The sequence below is a fragment of the Sapajus apella genome, unplaced genomic scaffold, assembly GCF_009761245.1.
Source record: "Sapajus apella isolate SASKATOON/1434 unplaced genomic scaffold, GSC_monkey_1.0 scaffold8, whole genome shotgun sequence".
NCBI classification, from domain to species: domain Eukaryota; kingdom Metazoa; phylum Chordata; class Mammalia; order Primates; family Cebidae; genus Sapajus; species Sapajus apella.
The window spans coordinates 9,101,266-9,127,590 of NW_022436948.1; the positions used below are offsets into that span (position 1 = coordinate 9,101,266).

Below are 26,325 nucleotides of genomic sequence, written 5' to 3' on the forward strand. Positions count from 1 at the left end.
CTCCTGGGTTCAGGCAATTCTCCACCTCCTGGGTTCAGGCAATTCTCCACCTCCTGGGTTCAGGCAATTCTCCTGCCTCAGCCTCCTGAGTAGCTGGGACTACAGGCACGGGCCACCATGCCCAGCTATCTTTTTGTATTTTTAGTAGAGACAGGGTTTCACCATGTTGACCAGGATGGTCTTTATCTCTTGACCTCGTGATCTACCCGCCTTGGCCTCCCAAAGTGCTGGGATTACAGGCGTGAGCCACTGCGCCCGGCCCTTGATACTTCTTTCAACCAGAATTTTATTCAGAATTTTTATGTTGTCCAGGGATAAGGTGGAGTGGGGAGAAAGTTTTGGGGGAGGCTAAATGCTTCCTGTGGTACTTAAAATGCATTTGACTGTAATTAATACAAATATTTAAGAGAATTATGGGTGGTATATAGTTATGTTTCTTAAAAGGTTCCTGGTTTCATTTGATACCTTTTAGATTCTGTTTGTTCTGAGTAATTCACTTGGTTCTGAGTAAGCCCTGAAAGATTATGTAAAATAGGTATAAGAAAAAAACCTGCATGCCTTGTTTTCATCACTTTTATTTTGCAGATTTGTACATGTCTAAGTATTGCTTTGAAAAACAAATAGAGTGTTACTTAAGGAATTAGTAGATATAACAATGATGATACAATTTCTTGAGAATATGGCTCTCACCTTGCATGCAGGTAAGATTAGGTGATTAAATTTGGCAAGTCAGGTTGACCTACTTTGCTAAAGAGAAGTGTACATTTGAATAGTTTGGGTAAAATTTTTGTAGTACTTGTCACACTGTCTTGTAGTCATGTGTATGCATCTATCTTACTTTGTTTTCTGTTGCTATAACAGGATTGGGCAATTTAGAAAGAATAGAGGTTTATTTAGCTCTTGGTTCTGGAGACTGGAAAGTCCTGGAGTGTGGTGCCAGCATCTGATGAGGGCCTTCTTGCTGTGTTATAACATGGGAAGGGAATCACATGGCGAGAGGGCAAGAGTATACCAGCTTGGGTCTTTCTTTCTTTTCTTATAAAGCCATCAGCCCCACTGTAAGGGGCCTACCTTGATGACCCCATTCAACCTCAGTTACTTCCCAAGGGCCCCACCTCCAAGTACCATCAACATATGAATTTGGGGATTATGTTTCCCACATATGAAATTTGGAGGACACATTCAAACTATAGCAATGTCTGTCCTTCCTCTTCTCTTTCTGCTGTGGTACTGCTTTTGAGACACAGTGGGTGCTCCATACATATTTCTTAAATGAATGATGTATCCGATAGCCAATCTGGGTGATTCACTTAAGAGGAGAATTCCTGCATTATTCTTCTGAAAGTTCTGCTTAGTGCTAGTTGTTTCTTTGTCGTTTCCACCTGGTTTTCATTGGCTTTGAATGGGATATTTATATTACTGTCATCTGATGAATAACCTCTTAGCTCTATGCTTGAGTTAAGTAATAGTTTTATCTTTCTGTTTTTGTGGTTTGACCTATTCACTTAGGTGTATTTCTAGCCTGTGTGGTGGCCTGGTGACATCCAATTGCCCTGGGGAAAGTGATGGAAATTCAGTCTGTGCATTTTATGCTTTAAGGGCATTGACCAAAGTTTTAGGGGCAGAGTTGGTTATAACTAATGGCCAGATTTGAGATTTGGGGATCACCTTTGTATGTTATTTTTTCATTCCTTCTTCTTCCAATAGAGCATATACCAAGGAAGGAATGGTGAACAGGGAATAATCCATTTGAAATTTATCTTGGTATTCTGTAGTCTGAACACTGAAAGTTAATGCTGTCATAGGACCCAAATGTAGCTTTTGGTAGCTCATTTGAGCTTGGCCTCTTCCATCAACTTTTCTGGTTTCTTTCTTTTTTTATTTCCTTGCTGAGAACAAATCATTGATTGATTGATTGTACTTTAGGTTCTGGGGTACATGTGCAGAACATGCAGAATTGTTGCATAAGTACATACATGGCAATGTGGTTTGCTGCTTCCATCCCCTCATCACCTATATCTGGCGTTTCTCTCCATGTTATCCCTCCCAACCTCCCTACTCCATGCTATCCCTCCCCTAGTCCCCCCAACAGACCCAGTGTGTGATGCTCCCCTCCCTGTGTCCATGTGTTCTCATTGTTCATCACCCACCTATGAGTGAGAACATCCAGTGTTTGATTTTCTTTTCTTGTGTCAGTTTGCTGAGAATGATGGTTTCCAGATTCATCTATATCCCTGCAAAGGACACGAACTCATCATTTTTTAATGGCTGCATAATATTCCGTGGTGTATATGTGCCACATTTTCCCTGTCCAGTCTATCATCGATGGGCATTTGGGTTGGTTCGAGGTCTTTGCTATTGTAAACAGTGCTGCAGTGAACATATGTGTGCATATATTTTTATAATAGAATAATTTATAATCCTTTGGATATGGGATTGCTGGGTCAAATGGAATTTCTATTTCTAGGTCCTTGAGGAATCGCCACACTGTCTTCCACAATGGCTGAACTAATTTACACTCCCACCAACAGTGTAAAAGTGTTCCTATTTCTCCACATCCTCTTCAGCATCTGTTGTCTCCAGATTTTTTAATGATCGCCATTCTAGCTGGCGTGAGATGTATCTCAATGTGGTTTTGATTTGAATTTCTCTAATGAGCAGTGATGACTTTTCTGGTTTCTTTGCGAGCAGGATCACCCCTTATTTTGCACACCTTCTCTGGGAGCTCTCTCTGGTGATCTCAGCTTTTTGGTCCTGGGGTGTTCCTCTCACTCTCTGCCCAACCAAGATCACTCATCTTTATCTTTCTGTCTCCAGCGCCTCATTTGTGGCCGGTTAGTCTCAGTCACTGCTTTCTGTACACCCTCAGCTCACTGCCTTCTGTGTGCTAAGCCCATGTGGCTGGATAGCTGACTGTGGCAGGATAAAAATGCAAACTCATGCCAACCCCTTACTCTCAGTTCAGAATCACTGACCTTCCATGGTCCTCAGATGCTTCCAGCCGCTCTGATGAAGATGCTGCTCAGAAGGTTTTCCCTGCTGCATTCGTCTTCTCACTCTCCCTGTTGTCATGTTCGTTCTTCCCTCCTCAAACTTTACATTTCCTTCCTTCTTTTCTCTCTTAGCTGATGATCTTGCTTCCTATTTACTGAGAACGTAGAAGCAATCATTAGATGACTTCTGCCGGCTGCCAGCACCAGGATTCCCAACTCCCTGCAGCTGTGGAGCAGGGTGGGCGCAGCGAAGTTCAGTTACCAGGCTGTCCGGTACGGCTGTGCAACCAGCAAGAGCCAACAGAAGTCTGGAACCAGTGGGGTTATAAGGTGTCCCCAGAGGGGAGCCTGAGCCACGCCCAACACTGTGCGTGAGCTGTCTCTGCTCCCGAGGCTGACCTTTCTGCTTATGCCCTGGGTCCCACCTCATCTGGCTCTCTGGATTCTTTTCTCTGGGGGACCTTTCACATCAACCTGAAAATGCTGTTATTTCTCTCTTTTAAACCAAACGAAAGTTTTTCACCCCATTCCTCCCTCTAGCCACTGCCCCATTTCTCTTTTCTCCTTCAGAGGAGACGCTGCCAGATTTTATCCTGGAGTCTGCAGTTTTTCTCTTTTCACAGCTCCCAGCAGACTTTGGTCTCCATCACGCCTCTCAAACTGCTTTCATCAGAGTCTGGGCTCTGTGGCCCGGAGGCCAGCAGTCACTTCTCAGCTCCGTCTCCCCAGCACTGCCATCGTCTTTCAGCCTACAAAACTGTAGTCCGGAGACTCCCGCAGCCACCGCCCCCCCGCTGCTGTCCACAGGCACACTTGATTTTCTCTCCCTTTCTCAGTCTCCTTTGCAGACTCTCTTTGATCTCCCTGAAACCTAAGCATGGATCGCTATTGTTGGTTGAATTGTGCCCCCCAAAAAGATAAGTGGAAGCCCAGCCCTGGAGCCTGTGCAGATGTAATCAAGTTAAGATGAGGTTGTTAGGGTAGATCTCTAATCCAGTCTGACTGGTGTCCTTAGAAGACTAGAAGACACACAGAATCAGGGACACGATAAGAGGAGAACGCCATGTGATGGTGGCTGCAGACTTGGGGGTGACATGTGTACAAGCCGAGGGGCAGCACGGAGTGCCAGCAGCGCCAGAAGCAAGGAGGCGTGGGCGTGAGTCCTCCCAGAGCCTTCCCAGGAAGCACAGCCCTGTTGACCTGCTCATTTCTGACTTCAGTCCCCCGGAACTGTGAAAGTGTAGATTCCTGTCGTTTCAGGCCACCCAGTTTGTGGTACCTTGTGAAAGGAGCCCTACTTTGCATTCTCTTTTTAGCTAGTCACTCTTCCGTGGAGCTTTTCCTCTTTCTTGGCTTTATATGATCACCCATAGCCTGACAGTTCTCAGATTGATATCCATGGTGCAGACCTCTCCCCTGGATTCTGGACTCACATGTTCTACTGCCAGTTCATTGTTTCCATGGGATTTTTTTTTCCTTTTTTTGTTTTTTAAATTTTGAGACCAAGTCTTGCTTTGTTGCTCAGGCTGGAGTGCAGCGGCATGGTCTCGGCCCACTGCAACCTCCATCTCCTGGGTTAAAGGGATTCTCCTGCCTCAGCCTCCCTAGTAGCTGGGAATACAGATGTACATCATCACGTCCAACTAATTTTTGTATTTTTAGTAGAGATGGGGTTTCACCATGTTGGCCAGGTTGGTCCTGAACTCTTGACCTTAAGTGATTTGCCCGCCTCGACCTCCCAAAGTGCTGGGATTACAGGTGCGAATCACGGTGCCTGGCCCCCATGGGATTTTTCTTAGGTAGTTCAAGCTTAGCACACCCAGGGCTGACCTTCTGCCTCTTCCTCTCCAAACCTGCTCTCCCTGTGGTATTTCCAGTAGCAGTTCTATCCTTCCAGGTGTTTAGGCCAGAAATCTTGGGCTCTTTTGTGAGCCTCTGTTTTCTCTAACATCTCAAGTATGACTTGTTTGCAAATCCTGTAGCCTGCACTTCAGAGTATATTGCGAATGCTGTCCTTTCTTACTGTGTCTGCCACACACCGGTCCAGGCAGTGGTCCCACTCCGGGGTCACTTAGGTGACTTCATAACTAGTTTCTCTGCCTGTTTGTTCCCCTCAGGCTGCTCTCAACACAGGAGTCAGAGTGGGGCGATCCTGCTCCAACTGAGGTAGGACATCCTACGCCCTTCCCTGGAACCTTCTGGCGCTCTCTGTTGGTCCTCGAGTGAACGCCCAGTCCTCACAGTGGCCTTCGAGACCCTCCATGATGTGGCCCTCGCCACCCCATCCACCTCTCTGGCCCTGGCGCTCTGCCTTCTTTCCAGGTTCACTCTGCTCAAATGCTGTGCCCTGATCAGGTTCTTCCCCACTCCGGGAGCCTTTGCACTTGCTGGAATCCCTTTATAAATAAATATAATGACACAGTTTTCTGGATTTTGTCCCAGCGCCCTTCCTCACTTGCTCCAAGCCTTTCCTTAAGCATCGCCTTCTCATCAGGTCCTCCATCTGTCTCATCTGAAGTGGCCTCCCTCTATTCTTTTCTCTCTTCTCTGCTTTCTTGCCCCTCCTTTGTACGTATTACTCTCTAACATTCTATGTATTGTATTGTATTTATTTATTTTTTTGAGACCGAGTCTTGCTCTATCACCCAGGCTGGAGTGCAGTGACACAGACTTGGTTTACTGCAACCTCCGCCTCCCGGGTTCAAGTGATTCTCATGCCTCAGCCTCCCAAGTAGCCAGGATTACAGGTACATGCCACCACACCCAGTTAATTTTTTGTATTTTTAGTAGAGATGAGGTTTCACCATGTTGACCAGGCTGGTCTTGAATTTCTGACCTCAAGTGATCCGCCCATCTTGGCCTCCCAAAGTGGTAGGATTACAGGCGTGAGCCACTGTGCCAGGCCTTTTTAAACTTTCTGACTCCCACCCTATAGCATTAACCCTCCAGAGATAGGAATTTTGGCCCCTTTGATCATTGCTCAGTTCTCAGAGCCTGCGAGACTGCCTGCCATATGGGAGACATTCTGTAACATTCGTTGAATAGATGATGGAAGGAGTGGGTTGCCAGTGTATGGTCAATTGAATTCATTATTATTATTATTTTTTGAGATGGAGTTTTGTTCCTTCACCCAGGCTGGAGTACAGTGGTGTGATCTCAGCTCGCCACAACCTCCGCCTCCTGGGTTCAAGAGATTCTTCTGCCTCAGCCTCCTGAGTAAATGGGTTTATAGGTACGCGCCACCATGCCCAGCTAATTTTTGTATTTTTAGTAGAGATGGGGTCTCGCCATGTTGCCTAGGCTAGTCTCGAACTCCTGGCCTTAAGTGACCTGGCATCAGTGCTGGGATTATAGGCGTGAGTCACTGTGCCTGGCCTGAATTTATTATTTTTAAATAGCTTATTTTTATTTCACCACTTTTTTTTACTCTTAATTATGACAGTTCTCAAACATGGAAAGGAATAAAGAGAATAGGGCCAGGCACAGTGGCTCACACCTACAATCCCAGCACTTTGGGAGGCCGAGGTGGGTGGATCACCTGAGGTCAGGAGTTCGAGACCAGCCTGACCAACATGGAGAAACCCCGTCCCTACTAAAAATACAAAAAGTAGCCAGGCATAGTGGTGGGTGTCATAATCCCAGCTACTCGGGAAGCAGAGTCAGGAGAATTGCTTGAACTTGGAAGGTGGAGGTTACAGTGAGCCAAAATCACACCACTGCACTCTAACCTGGGCGACGAGAACAAGACTCCATCTCAAACAAACAAACAAACAAACAAAAAAAAAATAGAGAGAATACTGTAACACGTATCCCAAATGCCCATCATCTAGATTTAGCAATTATCAACATTTTGCTTTATTTATTTTATATATTTTGGGGATAAGTTACAGATATCATGACACATATACATTTCTAAAAATTAAGGACTTTTCCTATGTGACCACAGTACCTCCTTTTTTTCTTGAGACAGGGTTTGGTTCTGTCACTCAGGCAGGAGTGCAGTGGTGCGTTGTCTCACTGCAGCCTCCGCCTCTTAGGCTCAAGCAGTCTTCCTACCTCAGCCACCTGAGTAGCTGAGACTACAGTTGCATGCCACCATGCCTGGCTGATTTTTATATTTTTAGTAGAGACAGGTTTTCGCCATGTTGTCCAGGCTGGTCTCAAACTCCTGAGCTCAAGCAATCTGCCTGCCTCACCCCATCACAGTGCTGGGATTACAGGAGTGAGCCACTGTGCCCAGCTTCCACAGTACCCTTATCACTTAAAACTGACAGTAATTCTAGTTTGTTATCTAATGTATACTGTTCACATTCAAATTTCCTAATTGTTCTTTCCAGCTAGTTTGTTTAAATTGGAATCCAATGAAGAGCCACCTATTTCATTTCATTATGTCTTTTACGCCCCTTCTAATCTAGACTGGGTCCCCCTCCACCTCTCTGTCCCCACTGCATCTCCACCGGGACATTGACTAGTTGAAGATTCCAGCCCAGCTGCCCTGTAAAATGTTTTATCTTCTGGGTTTCTTCTGAATGCTTTCTTCTGAAGTCATTTCACTTGTTCTCTTCTCCTCTGTATGATCTGCAAACTAGATGTGAGTTTTAAAGTTTGGTCAGTTGAAATTAGTTGAATTAAGTTTTGTCTTTGAAGCCACTTCTCTGTAGCCACAGGGAGCTTTGGATTTGAAGGGCCTGGTGTTTGCAGGAGGATGGCCTAAGAGCCTGAATCTGTGTTTACTGAGATCTTAGTAAGTTTTTGCAGGTCTCTTGAGATGATGACTTGCCTCAGCCCTGAGTTCCATAAACCACCCTGGAGGAAGGCCTCTGGGACCTCTAAGGTCTGGGGTGGGGGAACCTCCTGCAGCTGTGTGGTTTCAGGGGTAGAAGAGAGAGCTCTGCGGCTGGAGTGGGCAGCATCTCTTCTAGGTTTTGCCTTCCGTCCTCCCCTTGTACCTCCATTTGGGGCAAACAGCAGGCAGCTTTGGGGTACCCCACTTTCCCTTTGTGAAAATGAGTGTCTTCCTTGTGGTCACTTGCCTTGTCTTTACATGAGGAAGTGGAGTTTGTCTAAGACCTGAGGCTGAGCCCAAGTGTTCTCTATCTTAGTGCTTTATGTTCTGTGACTTCTTTCACCCAGGGTTTTCTGTTGTTGTTTTTCTAGATAGGATAATGAATTTCTTTGTGGGGCAGAACGATAAAAGTTTTCCATAAAATGCACAGAGGACTGGAGAACTACTTATGAACTCTAGACTGGAGGGGAATCTTGAAAATCATCACAGAATGTAAGATAAGGAGTATAATCATGAACTGAACTGATTTGCTTGGATCCTGGTTTCTGAACAGCTTATTTTATAGTATAGGCAAATTGAGTATATTTATTATATTATCTGATAGTTTAGATGTGTGGAATATGTTAATCTAGCTTTTATTGGTGATAATTTCGGAAGTACTCATATTACCAAAATGGCATTTTAAGGCAAAGCTACCATCGTCAATGTAATTCCAAATTACGGCCTTGTCATTTGTTTCTTTATGACACAGGAAATCCGGGATCCTCTTATGCAGTGGCTTACGAAACATGTGGACTCTGAGGGAGAAATAAAATCCAGCCAGCTCTCCCTTAAATTTGTTTCATCCTACGTGTCTGAAGTGGAAATCACCCCATCTCATATACCTGTGGTGACGGACATGGAGGCCTTCGCATCAGAAAATTTCAACTTGGAGATCTATCGCCAAAATCTGCAGACCAAGCAGTTGGGGAAAGTAATTTTGTTTGCTGAGGTGACCCCCACGACGATGCGTCTCCTGGATGGGTAAGGTGTGAGCAGGCCTCCTCTGCATCTGCTGGGAGGATTCCTGTTCCATTGCATCCTCTCTCACCAATAGTTGGGGAGGGGATAGAGTTGTAGAGGAGCACGTTGGACTAGACCTATTAGCAAGTTGGAAGTACTCTTGTCCTTAGAAGAGTTCAATTGTGAGAAAGGAGGTTGAAGTTCTTTGATCACAGAGTTGTTTTTTATGGGAATGGAAGGTGGTTGTGCTTTGTGTCTTGCTTCCTTGAATTGGGCCTTCAGAATGTTCTTTGTTAAAATAATATTATGAAAAAGGATGTGGCATTATTGCTCAGTTTATCATTCTACTTTTGTGCAGTTACAGTCAGTGTTAAGACATTTAATTGAGGATGTTTTTCAGGGGCATTTGAATAGCAAGTTTGAATATCACCTAAGCTGTGTTAAATTGAAAAAAGTTAGAGCTTTGTATTTTGAAAAGTGTTTTTGGTACATTGCTATCCAATACTTTTATTTATTTATTTTTGGAGACAGGGTCTTGCTCTGTCACCCAGGCTAGAGTGCAGTGGTACAGTCATGGCTCACTGCAGCCTCGACCTTCTGAGCTCAAGGGATGCTCCTGCCTCAGCCTCCCAAGTGGCTGGAACTATAGGCACACGTCACCATACCCAGCTAAGTTGAGTATTTTTGGTAGAGACAGGGTTTCGCCATGTTGCCCAAGCTGACTTCGAACTTCTGGGCTCAAGCGATCCTCCTGACTCAGCCTCCCAGAGTGCTGGGATTTTAGGCTTGAGCCACCATGTCCAGCCCCAATACCTTTTTAAAGCAGTCCATAACCCTGTTAGGATATTTGAAATTTACTCTTATTGCAAGTTTTCCTTTTGATTCTTTCCATTATGTAGCCTTTGATTAAAGATTAAAAAGTAGAAAACAAATGAAAGGAATTTTTAAAAACTCCTCAATAGCATTAATACTATTTTAGTTTAAAAAATTGGGTTATAGAGGAAGGAAACAGCAAAAGTGCCTTCCCTCAATGTGGGGTCAAAATTTTAAGGAATGAAATATTCCCAGAATAACTGGATTCATAGTTTCTAGGCATTTCACTCATGGGGACCACATGATTAGACAGATGTATAATTCAATATATGGGAGTATTTTGGGGTTTTTTCTTAATAGTTTCTCAAACTTAATGCTATATTGCTATAAAATGATGAGCTAACTTTAGCATTTTCTTGACTCACACTTAGCATCATTGGAATGGTGGTTTTAGTATGTGTGTTATATTAGAGGAAGCATTGGCTGAATCGTTTGGGAGGATTATCAGAGCAATGGGGACAGACTGGGAGGGGAACTGTGAGCCATGTTCATTAACAGTTGTTGTATACTGAGTTAATTTGTGTTGTCATAGGTACTTTTATTTTTTAGTGTCCCCTAATTCTCCTGCTTCCACCCCTCCCCTGACACCCATTGCTTCCCAGTAGAAAAGGAAAAAGCCTGTTCTTGTAGATGGAACAGTCATCGCCTGCTTGTTGCAAACTCTGTAATAATCCTTTTGTTACTCAAGTGAAGACTTTATTACATTGAAGGGGTAACTCCTGATAGTTAAATTTTCTAAATAAAATCAGACAAGCTATTGAACAACAGATTTGGGGAGGTGAAGTTTAGATTAAAAAATACGTGTACTTTCGGACCATTTTTGTTGTTTCTGTGGAGAACACTGAAGAATATTTCATGTGAGCGCAGTCTGGGAACTTTGGAAGTGTGGTCCTGGAGCTCGTGGCCGGGGCAGTGCATCACCAAGAGGTCAGCACGTGCCTTGAGCGTGTGGAGGGATCGAGGCTTCTATGCATCTGCAGAGGGCTTCACCACATGCTGTCCAGCCTGTGTTTTGGGGTGAAAAAGAACCTGTATAAATACATGACCTTAGTATTCTTGGATATCAGGAAGTTTACTTTTGATATTAAACTTTAAAAAACCCTCTGCCTTTGTGAACTTGGGTCTGTAAAAGTGTTTGACAGACATGGAAGCTGAGCTTGCCAACAGTAGAGGTGGAAAGTCCCATAGGGTTAAGAGTTTTTATTTTTCAAAGGGGAAAAATATTTTAGCCTTTCTGAGAGTGTTTAGGAATCTTTGTTTCTCTTCTTGTCTGGTTTGATTGTTATGAATACCTTGCTTGGGGCAGAGCTGATATGGAATGAATGGCTGTTGATGGCCTTAGCTTACCATAGATGTACTGCGTCCACTGTTCCCGGGGGTTCCTTCCTAACACTGCTAGGTGAAGTTACTCACAGAAGCCTACTGAGTCAGTGAGCCTGGGAAGAAATTCTTCTGGGTGGGAGGCAGTTTCCTTTGTAAGGAGAAGATATTTGAAGAGATCACCTTGGTGTTAGAGGGACCACGAGATAGATGGATGAACAAAATGCATGGCTTGTTACATTCCAAGAATAAGACCAAAATATTTCTAAAACTGTATTTGATCCTACACAAGTGTGTCAGTTGGTTCTCGCATTGCTATAAGGACCTGAGACTGGGTAGTTTACAAAGAAAAGAGGTTTCATTGACTCACAGTTCTGCAGGCTGTACAGGAAGCATGACTGGGGAGGCTGCAGGAAACTTAAAATCATTGCAGAAGGTGAAGGGGAAGCAGGCACATCTTACATGGTGGGAGCAGGAGGAAGGGAGCCAAGGGGGTGGTGCCACACTCTTTTAAACAACCAGATCTCGTGAGAACAGCAAGGATGAAATCCACCCCCATGATCCGATCACCTCCCACCAGGCCCTCCTCCAGCACTGGGGATTACAATTCGACATGAGATTTGGGAAGGAACACAAATCCAAACTATTCTAATGAGCTATCCTTATGGAAACATAGTCTATTTGTGGCAGTAATAATAGGTAACGTGTACTGCAGCTCTTCTCTTCCGGTTGCTGCTTTACACAAATCAATGAATCTCATACATTAATTTTTAGTGCAGGGATCCCCAGCTCCCAGGCTGTGGACTGGTACCCATCCGGTCTGTAGCCTGTTAGGAACTGGGCCGCACAGCAGCAGGTGAGCAATGCAGGTGAGCATCACTTGCTGAGCCCCACCTCCTGTCAAATCAACAGCAGCATTAGATTCTCATAGGAGCTCAAATCCTATTGTGAACTATGCATGTGAGGGATCTAGGTTGTGTGCTCCTTAAGAAAATCTAATACCTAATGATCTGAGGTGGAGCAGTTTCATCCCAGAACCACCCCCAAACCCCTACCTGTGGACAAATTGTCTTCCACAAAATTATACCCTCGTGCCAAAAAGGTTGGGAACCGTTGTTTTAGTGCTTTGGAGTCATTACCAGAACAGTGTCAACCACTAGTATCACACCAGTGTGTAGAATTCCAGGTAACAGAATTTATTGTTTGTGGAATTATTCCTGCTTCTGAATATTTATTGAAAATGTGGGATGCAGCTGGGCACAGTGGCTCACGCCTGTAATCCTCGCATTTTGGGAGGCCGAGGTGGGCAGATCATTTGAGATCAGGAGTTCAAGACCAGCCTGGCCAACATGATGAAACCCCATCTCTACTAAAAATACAAAAATTAGCCAGGCAGTAGTGGCACGTGCCTGTAATCCCATATACTTGGGAGGCTGAGGCAGGAGAATCGCTTGAATCCGGGAGGCAGAAGTTGCAGTGAGCTGAGATCATGCCATTGCACTCCAGCCTGGGTGACAGAACAAGACTGTCTCATAAAAAAAAAAAAAAAAAAAATATGGCATATTTTTTTTTTGTGGCTCATGACTGTAATTGCAGCACTTTGGGAGGCTGAGACAGGAGAATTGCTTAAGCCCAGGAGTTTGAGACCAGCCTGGTCAACGTGATGAGACTATCACTTCGATGAACCAATTGGACAGGACAAGAAAAAGTTTCAAAACCATAGACTGAGTTCTCTCAGTGCTTATTTCTCTCTTCATATGTGTATATCATTTCTGCAGCAATTGAGCAGCTCTTTCCTGATAGGCTGAAATATAAGTGAAATTTACATTAGGTATGGATCTTGATATACTATTTTTAAAAACTTTCTCTCTGTCTTCCCTTCCCCATCATAGAACCTGCACCAGCTAAAAACTGGGAGTTGTATTCCTAAGGAAGACGGGGGAGGACACAGTAGGGAACAGCCAGCAGTTTCTGCTGAGGTCCCAGATATCCACATGCATCTCTCTCTTCCTCTCCATAGAAAACTCTTACCCCTTTCTCAAGGAAGATGACCCTAGTATCACATTCTTTTCCTTCCACTCAGTCAGATTCAGGATCTCCGGGTGATGTACTGTTTTCTCTTTTAGGGCCACAAGTGCCTATTGAGGCCTTGTAATCTGTTAATTGAAACAGACGAGCTGTCTGCCCCCAGCACACCGTATGCCACGCTGCTGTAGTAGAAATCGGGACCATCAAGTCCCCCTGCATCTCCTGCACTGGCAGCCAGTACGTTTCCTTGTCACTGTCTGGCAACCCATGTTCTGCCCTCTGGGAACTGTTTCCTGGCATTTTTTAGAGTCATGGCTTTGCCTTCTGAAAGGGTCTTCTCTGCACCACGTCGGAGATGGATACTGGAGAGGATGGGCTTCTAACACGCGCTTCCTGGGAGGATTTGGGGTCTGGGTGTTGTTTTGAGGACTGAATAGTCACAGTTTTTATAGGCCAGCCTTAAGGTTTCTGTGGAGATACAAGTCTCTCAAGACTTTAGTAGCCCTCCAGTCTGTTTGCTTCTGATTGGTTCCATGTGAGTAACCATCAAGATCTTGTCTAGACAGTTTTTCAGCCTAAAAACTGGTCTTTTAAAGGCCTCAGTGCTCTGCCATTCCATTCCCTCCCAATTTAATAGCACCTCCCTTAGGCCAAATGAAACCGTGGGCTTGGGTGGAAGGCCAGGCCCTTAATCATATCTTTGGCACACACTTCTGGGCCCTATACAGTGAAGCATCTGTCTTATCTCCTGCTGGGACTGCAGAGACAGCCCCATAGGCTCAACTTAGAATGTTGGTTGCTGAAACAAAGCTCCTTTCTAATCAAATCTGTATTTTTCTCCCTTTCTTGAGACTAGTTAGCTTTAGTTAGGGGTTATTTCTCTTTGCTTGAACGTTGCTGAGAATGTCAAGGACTGGCAAACGCTGTCATTTTGAATTTTCAGAGCTGTCTCCTAAGGATACAGCTTCTAACAGATACTAGGTCCACCTCCCGACATGTAGAAGGTCAGGACTCGATCAAAGGCTTTGCTGCAGTGGTCACCAGTGGAGAACCTGTGACACCTGTGTCCTTGCCAGCCATCCCCTGCCCATCTCCTCCATATCAGGCAGCACTTCGAGGCCTTATTTCTGGTGGCATACGTAAAATCTAAGACCTATCACCCCGATTCAGGTACCAGTTCCTAGGGCAATTAGGATTAGGTTTCGCTCTGTGCAACAGATATCCCAAAACGGAAACAGGATGAAAGTTTATTTTTCTCTCCTGCAAATGAGATAGGCTGAGATGGGAAGTGCAGCATTGGCGTGTTGGCTCATGTGTCAAGGGCCAACTTGAGTTGTTCGGCCACCTTCAGCACATGCCCAAGATGGCAACCCCAGTGTTTATGTTCTTACCTGAGCCAGTAAGCCGGAGGAAGCGTTAAAGAAGGCAATTCTTTAAGGGACAGAAGTTGCACATGACCTTTTTGCTTATATATTATAAACAGTAGCTGGTCACATGACCTGTCTACCTAGAAACAAGGCTGAGAAATAAATGTGGTCTTTATAGGTGGGCATCCATGAATCTCACTGGAAGCCAGGCTTCTATCATTATGAAGGGGAGGAAGGTAGACATTGGAAGAAAATTAGAATTCTGCCTCAGGCATCTACTTTCAGTTTTTCAGACTATCAGGAAAAATAGCTGGAGGCGCCGAAAGCAGTATACACATTCTTACAGTGCCAGGGCCTACCAGATTTAGGATCACACGGAATTATTTGACCTACAACACTGATTTTGTTTCAGTGCTTACTCAAGGTAATTAGAGGAATTTTTTTTTTTTTTTTAGTTGGAATTTCACTCTCGTTACCCAGGCTGGAGTGCAATGGTGTGATCTCAGCTCACGGCAACCTCCACTTCTTGGGTTCAAGCGATTCTCCTGCCTCAGGCTCCTGAGTAGCTGGGATTATTGGCATGCGCCACCACGCCCTGCTAATTTTGTATTTTTAGTAGAGTTGGGGTTTCTCCATGTTGGTCAGGCTGGTCTCGAACTCCTGACCTCAGACGATCTGCCCGCCTCAGCCTCCCAAAGTACTGGGATTACAGGTGTGTGCCACTGTGCTCAGCCATTAGAGGAATTTTTTTTTTTTTTTTTTTAAGGTGTTGACAAATATAGAGGATTTGGAGATTTCTGACAGATTTTGGAGGACATCATATTTTCTTCTTTGACTGCAAATCCAGCTGAGCTACCATGGTACTGTTGTAGAGAGCTTCCATTTCTCTGAGTAGCTTTTCTTAGAACATTAACCGCCCCGCACCTTTACCTTGTGCCTCCACCCTGCAAGTTTTTAAGCACATTTGTGATTGAGTAGAGGGGAGAGCACTCTGGGGAGAGGAAGTCACAGGGCAATGTGGGTGCTGCTTGCTGATGACTGAGCCCCCTCTACCCTCAAAGTAAAAAGCCAAACCCCGTGAGTGATGCTCTTTCCCCCAGGAATCTGACTTGGCTTTGCCACCAGACTCTTTTGCTTACAAAAGTTTATTTCATCCTTTATCCCAGGCTCCAGCCACTTTCTCTGACATGTCTTCCTGACCATGAATTGCTTTTCCACACTATTGTCAGGGTAGCACTTTCTGGGTGCCATGTGTATTAGTCTGTTTCCACATTGCTATAAAGAACTGCCTGAGATTGGGTAATTTATAAAGGAAAGAGGTTAAACTGACTCACAGTTCAGCATGCCTGGGGAGGCCTCCGGAAACTTACAGTCATGGCGGAAGGCGAAGGGGAAGCAAGGCACCTTCTTCACAGGGCGGCAGGAAGGAGAATGAACACAGGAGGAACTAGCAAACATGTACAAACCCATCAGATCTCCTGAGAACTCACTATCATGAGAACAGCCCAGGGGGACCACACCCATGATCCAGTTACCTCCACCCGGTTTCTCCCTTGACGTGTGGGGATCACGGGGATTAAAGGGTTATAATTCAAGATGAGATTTGTGTGGGGACACAGGGCCTAACCATGTCACCATGCCCGTGTATTACTGGTTATGTTTCACGCCAGAGGCCTTTATTTTCCTGTGCTATTTCTTGGTAGGTTTCCCTGTGAACAGTTAGGTAGAGTCCCAGGGACATGGGTCCACTCTGTGTCTGTATCTGTGACGGTGAACTTCAACTTGTTCCAGGGCCACATCCCACAGCTACAGCTCAGGAATCCCTTTGCAAATGTGAGCTATTAGTGGTAGTGGGGTCTAGAGAAGGGGGTGTGGACTGGCCAGTGCAAATCTATTGTCACTGCAGGAAAAGCCCCTCCCAGAGCTCTCTCTGCCTTGACCTGGTGGGAGTGCGGCACATTCCATTTAATCTCCTGATAAATGACAATCGACCCTCTACTTTGGAGACAGCGTGAGATTAGACTGTGAAACATAGGAGCTTGGGATAACTGAGTCATTGTGCAATTTTTGGAATCATCTTTTATTTGGCCGATAGTATCTTTTTTGATTGACTTATACCAAGTCTCTGTCAGGTAGTGAAATGACGTGAAGCTGCAGTGTGTGGTGAGCAGATGAGCATAACCTTCCTTGCTTATGCTGATTTCCTGCATATATTCGTGCATTCTGAATGAGCTGGCCAAGGGTTGGACGTCTCGTATTTGTAAAGAATATTTTAGATTTTCTTGTTAAATAAGCTGATTTCTCATTTGTCACCGTTTATGTCTCTTGATGTTCCAGGCTTAGATTTGGCTTCTTTGCCTGATGGGATGAGCATTTCTGGAGCATCTCCTGTATGCCAGGCACCGCGTCAGGCACTGGAGAGGTGTCACAGTGGCTAAGGCAGCATCCATGCCTGACGGCGCATTTGCAGAAGCAGATCCTGGTGCATGTGCCAGTTTGTAAAGTCGCATATACCATTCTTGGTCTGAGCACTGGGGCTTTGGGCAGAAAGGAAGTGGGCACAGTGATACAGGAGAGACGTGCAGAGTTTCTGTTTTTGTTTTTGCTGTTACTGTGTCGGGCCTTGTTCCTGTTGCTGTAGAGCTCATAACCTAGTAGGGAAAATGCTGGAACCAAGACTTTATCATTCACTAGCTCTGTGACCTGGATAGTCTCTCCTCCCTGAGCCTTGCTGGCTTCAGCGTTGTAGCACTAGATGCTCTCTAGGCACCCTCAGCTCAACTCCGTTGCCCCGGCAATGTCCCCACACCAGAGCTTCCACCAGCCAGCCTTCCTATCTCTCAGTGACCTCTGGCACTTTTAGATGGCTGAGCTAAAAGCGCCTGATTTTGTGAATCAGGCTTGTGTGAGTTGAGGAAATGTTGTGTGGGAGACAGTTGACTTTCTACAAGTGAAGAAGAAAAGGAAACACAATCCCATAAAATATACGTTTTTTAAAAATGGAAAGGGGGACAGGAAAGCATTGGGGAGAATAGCTGCAGTCATTGAAGAAAGTATTTCAACTTCAGAGTTTGGGGTGCACCCCAGCTTTTCAGCCGCATGCACACCTACCTAGTCAGTCCCAAACATCTTTCCCCCTTTTCTTCCCTTCTGGTTCTGTGCTGCCAACTGACTCAACTCTGCACCCTCCTCCCCTGAAGTTGAGGCCCGAGAGGACAGAAATTGGGCTGGAACTAATTTAATGGCTGAGTGACCTCACAGTAGAGAAACAGCCGGATCCTAATAGGGGTCTTTGTCTACATTTCCACCCTGGCTGGTAGCATGCCAGTCAAGAGTCAAGCTGGAGACACAGGTGGAAGCGATTAGACCTGTCATAAAGTTTGAAAAATTGATTCTGGAGGCGAAGTGAATAGATTGAGCTTGACAGTGTTGTCCTAAAGATTCTAAGGGAAAATTCTATAGTTTAATTTGAAATCCCTTGATTATTCATTAGCTTTCCAGATGGCTTTTGTTGATGTTTTACATATTAATGCCTGTATTGTGTTATTGGTGTACTCTTAATGTGCACATAGGTAATGAGCAAAGAATAAATACATTGGTAAGTGTCCCAAATTAATGGGATATTAGGGTAATTGTGAAAGGGTTTTAAAGACGTTGATTGCTTGGAATAATTAGTGCGAATTTTTTTATGTGTCAGTTTGGTACTTTAAAAGTGAAAATTATTGAAGAATTTTTAAAAATCTTCATTTTAATATTTACTTCTAAAGTTTAAAATGTAACTTTAGCCTTTGACTTTGGCAGCGGTGTGACAGAAGGGTTATTCTGGCAAGTTCTCCATCAAAACTTTGTTGTTGTTGTTCTAATTCAACACATGAATAAGTTAACTTTTCACATGCCAAGCTCCTGAAGTTGAATTATCCTGTGGCCTGGTATTTTTCAGAGATGCTTCTACATTAACTTTTAGTGTTCTTGGTTGTTTGTTTTCGTGTTTTGTAACTGATTTTTTAAGTAGGGGAGAGTTCTGATGTTTACCGTTTATGATAGCGATAGTGTGTTCTATTTGGGTGACATTTTCATTAGAACTCACCGTCCCAGTGTCCTCTCAGCATTGATGCTGATGTCTTCATCAATTTGGGGTGCCATCCACTGAGTGACCTGTAAACAACAGAAATTTGTTTCTCACCATTCCAGGGACTAAAAGTCTGAGATCAAGGTGCTACCCAGCTTGGTCAAATTCTTTTCCAGATTGTCGAATGCTGACTTCTTCTTCTTCTTCTTCTTCTTCTTTTTTTTTTTTTTTGAGATGGAGTCTCTCTGTGGCCCAGGCTGGAGTGCAATGGCAGGATCTCGACTCACTGCAACCTCTGTCTCCTGGGTTAAAGCAATTCTGCCTCATCCTCCTGAGCAGCTGGGATTACAGGCATGCGCCGCCACACTCAACTAATTTTTTTTGGTATTTTTAGTAGAGACGGGGTTTCTTCATTGGCCAGGCTGATCTCAAACTCCTGACCTCAAATGATCCTCCTGCCTCAGCCTTTCAAAGTGCTAGGAATACAGGAATGAGCAACCGAGCCCTGCTGACTGCTGACTTGTATCCTCACCTGGTGGAAAGGGGGTAAGAGAGCTCTTAACCGTCCTCAGGTAGAAGGGCATTAATCCCATTAGTGAGGGCTCCACCCTTATGACTTAATCACCTTCCAACAGTGATTACCATCACATTGGGGGTTAGGATTTCAACACATGAATTTTGACAGAGACTGGGGAGGGAACACACACATTCAGTCTGTTGCAGTTGTACATCATTTTACTATTGGACAACTTGAAGCATTCCAAGTTTGACTGCACAGAACGGCAAGAGTGAATGTCACCTGGAGTGCAGTAAACATGGTCTCCTTCAGGGTAGGGCAAGCTGCCTAGCTGTGGCAGGGACTCTGCTGTGCTGAAAACAGTTGAAGCTCTTTCAGACCCATAGCATCCATCTTTTGAATGTTTCAGTGGTGGCAGTCTTCATCTTTTGAGGGTATATGAGACTTTTATAAAAAAAAAAAAAAAGTACATGATATGGTAGGCTATCTGGGGCAGAAAGTGCTTGCAGACATTGCATATTGGCCTATGGTTCATTCATTTTACATGACTTAGATCTTGCGATGGGGTCCTGCTGCCCTGGTTTGGAATCCCAATTTGTTAGACAAGCAACCTTGGGGAAATCAGTAACCTTTTATGCCTCTATTTCCCTATCTGTATAATGTAGCTGGAAATTGTCTACTTAAAAAAAAGTTTAATTACTCAACTACTTTCTCTGGCACCCTAGCTGTGTGCAAGACCCTGTGTGAGGCTGTGGGACCCATGGGGAATAGAGAGGACATTGGGCCTGCCCTCAGGGTGCCTCACTGGCTAGGGCAAAGACACACTGGGATAATATGTCAGCAGAGTTCTTAGTACATAGCTAATATTTATCAAACTCTCATTATTATTCAAACTTTGTGTGCAGTTCTTTTTAGCCTTCATGACGCATCCTTCAACAACAATGCTGTAGATGTCCATGAAACAAATTGGTGTGGTCTGCACTCAGGATTGTGATGTGTGTATGTTTTTGCTATTTTTTTTGGAGACAGGATCTCACTCTGTTGTCCAGACTGGAGTACAGTGGTCTGATCATGGCTCACTGCAGCCTCAACCTTCTGGGCCCAAGTGATCCTCCCACCTCAGCCTCCTGAGTAGCAGGGACCACAGGCATGAACCATGCCTGGATAATTTTTAAATTATTTTGTAGAGATGCGGGGGGGCGGGTGTCTCACTATATTACCCAGGTTGGTCTTGAACTCCTAAATTTAAGTGATTCTCCTGCTTTAGCCTCCTGAAGTGCTGGGATTATAGGCCTGAGCCACCGTGCCTGGCATGGTAGATGTTTTCTTGGAACGAAGTTTTTGTTGAAGATTTTGACAGTTTTGTTCTCATTATACTAGAACCAGTCATTTGTTGCTCGTGACTGTTTTGCCTAAAATGTTTTTTTAGTCCAACTTTCTTTGAAAGATGAGAAAATATAGTAAACTGTTCATGTTTGTTTCTCTTATATGTGAAGCAAGTCTCTTTTTAATTGAACTTTCTCTTTTTTAAAAATCTTAACCCTTTAATTGTCATTTTCACAGGTAATTCACAGTCATTTCAAAAGAGCCAAATCTGCAGTGGTTTGAACATTTTCACAGTTGCGTGGATGTGCCTTGTGCATCACCCACACCTTCCTGAGACCCCTAAACCTTCTGTGACAGTCAGAACATCTACACCTGACATTACTACATCCTCTGTTAAAAAAAAAAAACCCAGATGTTTATTACTCTGCAGAATTGCTTGATTGTAACAACATTTGATATTCATTTTGTCAAATGCCTCTGCATTATTTAAGCAAGCAATAAAAAACCAGAAATGGTAATAAGGCAAGGTTTGGAGCTGGAAAAGATAATTAAGAAAGATGGTGGCAGGGACTTCTCTATACTCTGTTCCCCCTAGTTTGGGTTTATCTTAGAGAAAAAGCCAAGTGTGTTGATTGTAGTTTAATAGTGAGCTGAATCCACTGATGGTTGGAACTGTTTCCACTCTGCTGGTTGGAACTGTTTCCACTATGATGCTTTGAGCTGTTTCCACTCTAGTTCATAGATTTTTTTTTCTTTTTTTTTGAGACAGAGTCTCACTCTGTCACCTAGCTGGAGAGCAGTGGTGCAGTCTCGGCCCACTGCAACCTCCTTCTCCCGGCTTCAAGTGATTGTCCTGCCTCAGCCTCCTGAGTAGCTGGGATTACAGGCATGTGCCACCACACCTGGCTATTTTTTGTAATTTTAGTAGAGATGGGCTTTCAGCATGTTGGTCAGGCTGGTCTTGAACTCCTGACATCCACCGACATTGGCCTCCCAAAGTGCTGGGATTACAGGTGTGAGCCACTCCCAGCCTTAGTCTATAGATTGCAAAGAGGCTATTCCTTAGCAGTAGGGCCAATGACATGACCTTGGAAAAACCAGCCTGAGTTTACTGAAGTTTGGTTTACCACTGGGCAAGGCTGCATGGCATGCTGAAAGCGGGACAGGCCCTGGAGCTTCATTGGCTACTGGCTTGAAGCAGATTCTATGACACCTCGTCTTAAAATGGAGAAGCTGCAGTAATGCCCACTCATGGTAATGCCATTCATGTGGGGAAGGTCAGAGCAGGTGGCACTGTGGAAAGCCCATTGCAGTCTCTGACGTGGAGTGGGTGGCCACCAAGAGTTGGTTTAATCCCCTCTTCAGCTACCAACTAAGCAGGTGCTTTCCCCACAAGGCACTGCCAATAGCCACCTGCTTTGGAAACTGCAAATAAAATCTGAGAATATGTTTCAAGATTCTGATGTAGTATGAAATCTATGGTAAGAAAGCAGCATTGTCCAAACTTGGGGGATGATTTAACAGTAGTTTCTAAGTAGAAACTTTTCAGATACCCTAAGTTAGTGTTCTTGGTAATTGAGGTCTGACCAGTCACCTGGATACATGGGATGTGCAGATAGAGGCTGAGCTCCACATTAAAAATGTGTTTGAGTCAATGTATAAAATAAATATGCTGGATATCCTGTGAATGTGTAAAATAAATACGCTGGATAACCAAGCAGGTATTTTCCCTCCTACATGTTAAGCATCCCCCTCTCCCATTTCTGTTTCTCCCCTGACCGAGCTTTGTGGCTTATTTAGAGGAACTTTTGTTTTTCTTTCAAATAAAAGTTACCTGCTTTGGAGGTGAGAGTTGATTTGCTTTCACCTGCCCCTTTAAAATCTTTTACACATCTACCATTTGGCCAAACGCCCTCTGGGCTCTGAAATACCTTTGTTTCTGCTTTTTGTTTCGTAGAGAAGCATGTTCTGTTTCTGCATGAGGGGTATTCCGTCACTTTGAGATCCTAAACGCCACATTTCTTCTGCATTGCACAAGGGGTCATTCATCATTTTCATTTTTTGTTTGGCTCTCCCATAAGAGTATTCAAATTAGTGAGAAGGAAATCGATGAAGTCATTGCCTGGCGGGGAAGGATTTTCTCTGGATGTGGAAGGCAAGGAGATGAGAAGAGGGAGGAATGGTGGGGAAGTCTGTACCTACCTCTTTATTTGCCCATTGGTTCCAGAGGTCACCTTAATGGGAATAGAGTTTTCAATTTAAAATTGGATAATATGTGTATACAAAATTTACCTAAAAATGAAATAGAAAAACCTCAGACTGTAACTTTCTTGCATGCTATTTTGACACAGCTGCTGTGGGATGTTGGTGAATCACCCAGACTCTCTGGGTCTGTTTCTCATCCGTGAGATGAGAGAGTTGTACTAGATCTGTGGCTTAATTTTTTTTTTTTTTTTTTTGAGATGGAGTCTCACTCTGTCACCCAGGCTGGAATACAGTGAACGATCTCGGCTCACTGCAACCTCCACCTCCCGGGTTCAAGCGATTCTCCTGCCTCAGTCCCCTGAGTGGCTGGGACTACAGGTGCACACCGCCATGCCCAGCTAATTTTTATGTTTTTAGTAGAGATGGGGTTTTCACCCTGTTGGCCAGGCTGGTCTCAAACTTCTGACCTCGTGATCCACCTGCCTCAGCCTCCCAAAGTGTTGGAATTACACATGTAAGCCACCGTACATGGCCAATTTCTTTTTTTTTTTTTTTTTTGAGACGGAGTTTCACTCTTGTTACCCAGGCTGGAGTGCAATGGCGTGATCTTGGCTCACCGCAACCTCTGCCTCCCGGGTTCAGGCAATTCTCCTGCCCCAGCCTCCTGAGTCGCTGGGATTACAGGCACGCGCCACCATGCCCAGCTAATTTTTTTGTATTTTTAGTAGAGACGGGGTTTCACCGCGTTGACCAGGATGGTCTCGATCTCTTGACCTCGTGATCCACCCGCCTCGGCCTCCCACAGTGCTGGGATTACAGGCTTGAGCCACCGCGCCCGGCTTCTTTTTTTTTTTTTAAAGCAATAATGCCCCCCTTCTTTCTTTCTTTTCTTTTCTTGTCTTTTTTTCTTTCTTTTCTTTTCTTTCTGATGGAATCTTGCTCTGTTGCCCAGGCTACAGTGCAGTGGGATGATCTTGCCTCACTGCAACCTCTGCCTCCCAGGTTCAAGTGATCCTCCTGCCTCAGCCCCCATAATAGCTTGGATTGCAGACATGTGCCACCATGCTAGTAAAGCCCCATTTCAAGTGAAGTACTGCACAGCCCCCTGCCCACATGAACCCCAGGAGCCTTCTTGGAGCCCAGGTTCTTCAGGGTATGGACATCAAGACCACTGAAGTTGGAAGTGTCTTTCCAACTCAGACACTGAGGCCCAGTTGGCCCAAGGTCAGTTATTTTCTTTTAATGTCTGTCTGGCTGATCATCTGGATGACTTCTTTTTATGCCCTGCCCTGTTCCAAAAAGGAATTACGGCAATGGGGATTTCATATGATCTGTTTCAAGTTCTCTCTGCCTACTGCAGGTGCTGTCCCATCAACACGGAATGTGCGTGGCCCCTCTGGTTGGCACGCATCCCCTGACAGCTGTCTGTGTACGCGTGATTCATCACTCAGCTTCGTTCTGTGCTTCCCAGCTTCCCATGCTAGCAGTAGTTAGGCTGAGTAACTGGAGTTTCCTTCTGGTACCCAGGGAAAGCCAAGTGAGTTCCATGCCCCTGTTAGACGAAGTGCCTCCTGGGGTGGGAGTGGGGACAATCCAGGTGGGTGTTCAGATGTCTCCAATTAGAGTTGAGTGATATCCAGGAAGAAAAATCTCTGCTGGGTTAGGCTCACACCTGTAATCCCAGCACTTTGGGAGGCCAAGATGGGCAGATCACTTGAGGTCAGGAGTTTGAGACCAGCCTGGCCAACATGGTGAAACCCTGTCTCTACTAAAAATACAAAAATTAGCTGGGTGTGGTGGCACATGCCTGTAATCCCAGCTACTTGAGGGGCTGAGGCAGGGGATTGCTTGAATCTGGGAGGAGGAGGTTGCAGTGAGCCGAGCTCATGCCACTGCACTTCCAGCCTGGGTGCCAGTGAGACTCTATCTCAAAAAAAAAAAAAAAAATTCTCTGCTGGCATCGCTTCCAACCCAAACACCCAGAACGCAGGAGGGGATGTTATTGTGGCATGCAGAACTCAGCTGTGGTGGAAAATGCCCCTCGGCTCCTATGCCCTTCGGTGTGCTTTGGGAAGGGGAAGGGGAGTTTGGGCAGATGTGGAGTGGTCTTGGATGAGGTCTTGGCTGACATTTGGATTTTGAAGTTTTGTTAAAGCTTGTGTGGCTTACTAACATAGAGAGCATAGAACCTGCTCTGAAATCAGAGTGGGGGGTCAGATATGCCTGGAATCCTAGTGGAGTGTTCCAGGTGGATTCTGCAGGTCATGACGTTCTCCCTGCTTTCCTGGTTTTTATTTTAATTCTTCTTGTCTTTAATACCCTTTCCACTTCTGGAAACAGCCTATCGCATCTTCTCTTTTATAAACGGAAACAAGATGAAATGTGATCTGATTTTTTTTTTTTTTTTTAAAGCATTCTATGATGCCCATTGAGGTAATACAAGAAACTTAGATGTTGCAAACCTGGGCTGTGAATCTCTGACGTGGAGCTACTTTTAGAATTTGGTTTTTTTTAGCTTAACTAAAATGCTTTCTCTAGCTTTGTTTCAGATTTCGTTCTCTGTTCTTCCTTCTCCTGCCTCCCTTTCCCTTCTTTCTGTTGCAAAATATGAGCATGCTTCTCAACTGCTAAGAGGCCTTCTTGGAGCTTTTGTTCCAGGCAGTGGAGATAGAGCACCATTGTACGATTACAGGTGGTTTCTATTTTTACTGCTGATACCTGGAAAACTGTCATGAAGTGCACCAAATGTTCCAGCACAATGTTGTCATCATTGGAATCAAATGAGGGACTTGACTTCTACCAAACCCTAAATCAGACAAGCAAACGTCTATCCAAACTCTGGCAGGTACCTCAGGGGCAAGAGGTCTTGAATGTCCCTTGTAGTATTGTGTATGTGTCTGAGCACCAAATACTGATATTTCCTACCATTTGTTCAAATATTTATTGAGCTTTTTTTTTTTTTTTTTTAAAGAGACGGGATCTTGCTCTGTCACCCAGGCTGGAGTGGAGTGGGGTGATCTTGGCTCACTGCAACCTTGAACTCCTGGGTTCAAGCAGGACTCCCACCTTAGCCGCTTGAGTAGCTGGGACTACAGGCACATGCCACCATGCTTGGCTAATTTTTCATAGCTTTTGTAGAGACAGGGTCTCACTTTTTTGCCCAGGCTGGTTTAGAATTCCTGGCCTCCCAGAGTTCTGGGACTATAGGTGTGAGCCTCTGTGCCTGGTCTGTTGAACTCTTATAACTCCAGGCAGCCCATTCCAGTCACCTTGGAGATAGCTCTGTCTTCCAGAATGCCTCTTGATAAACCCACCCCATTCCAAAATAGCAGTCTGAATCCAAATACTGTTGAAAAAATGTAATCTTTTCCCAAAGGATAGTTAAGATGTTTGTTAATTGGTTGAAGAGATGAATCATGTTAATCTTTTGGTGGATCTCCTTCTTGCCTTTTATTTCCTCCTACACTACATGTGCAAAATTAGTCTGATCATAATATTTAAACAGTCTTCCATGAATGCATTCTTGTCATTGCTGGTGTTTTCCTATTATAAATAATAAACAGATTTCTTTCTGAGCCAGGAGTTCTGTATAATTCTGTAGTGACTACATTACAGTCTTTCTAGTAGATACTTGGTGAATTATAAAATAAAGCAGACATTGATAGAAATTGAGTGAGACGGGGTTAATAACTGTTGTTTACAATATTTCATATTATTTCATTATTATGTAATTATTTCAAATTATTTTTTGTCCAGAGAGATACCATGCCTTAATAATAATAAACATTAATTCACTGCTTATTATGTGACAGGTAATATGATAAATACATTCTGTACAT

General features: G+C 44.5%; 1 protein-coding gene and 1 long non-coding RNA gene across 7 annotated transcripts in view; both read left to right on the forward strand.

Annotated features, from left to right (window-relative positions):
• The window catches only part of HLCS (holocarboxylase synthetase), a 215,057-nt gene that overhangs the window by 79,379 nt on the left and 109,353 nt on the right, over positions 1 to 26,325 (forward strand). For all 6 annotated transcript variants that reach the window (XM_032276920.1, XM_032276919.1, XM_032276922.1 and 3 more), the window contains one exon: positions 8,531 to 8,802. In XM_032276920.1, the coding sequence (XP_032132811.1) occupies positions 8,531 to 8,802 (272 nt within the window). The remainder of the gene's footprint in view (positions 1 to 8,530; positions 8,803 to 26,325) is intronic.
• On the forward strand, positions 15,062 to 18,534 carry LOC116550836. Its single transcript, XR_004268599.1, has 2 exons — positions 15,062 to 15,512; positions 15,543 to 18,534. It is a non-coding gene; the product is annotated as an uncharacterized LOC116550836 (long non-coding RNA).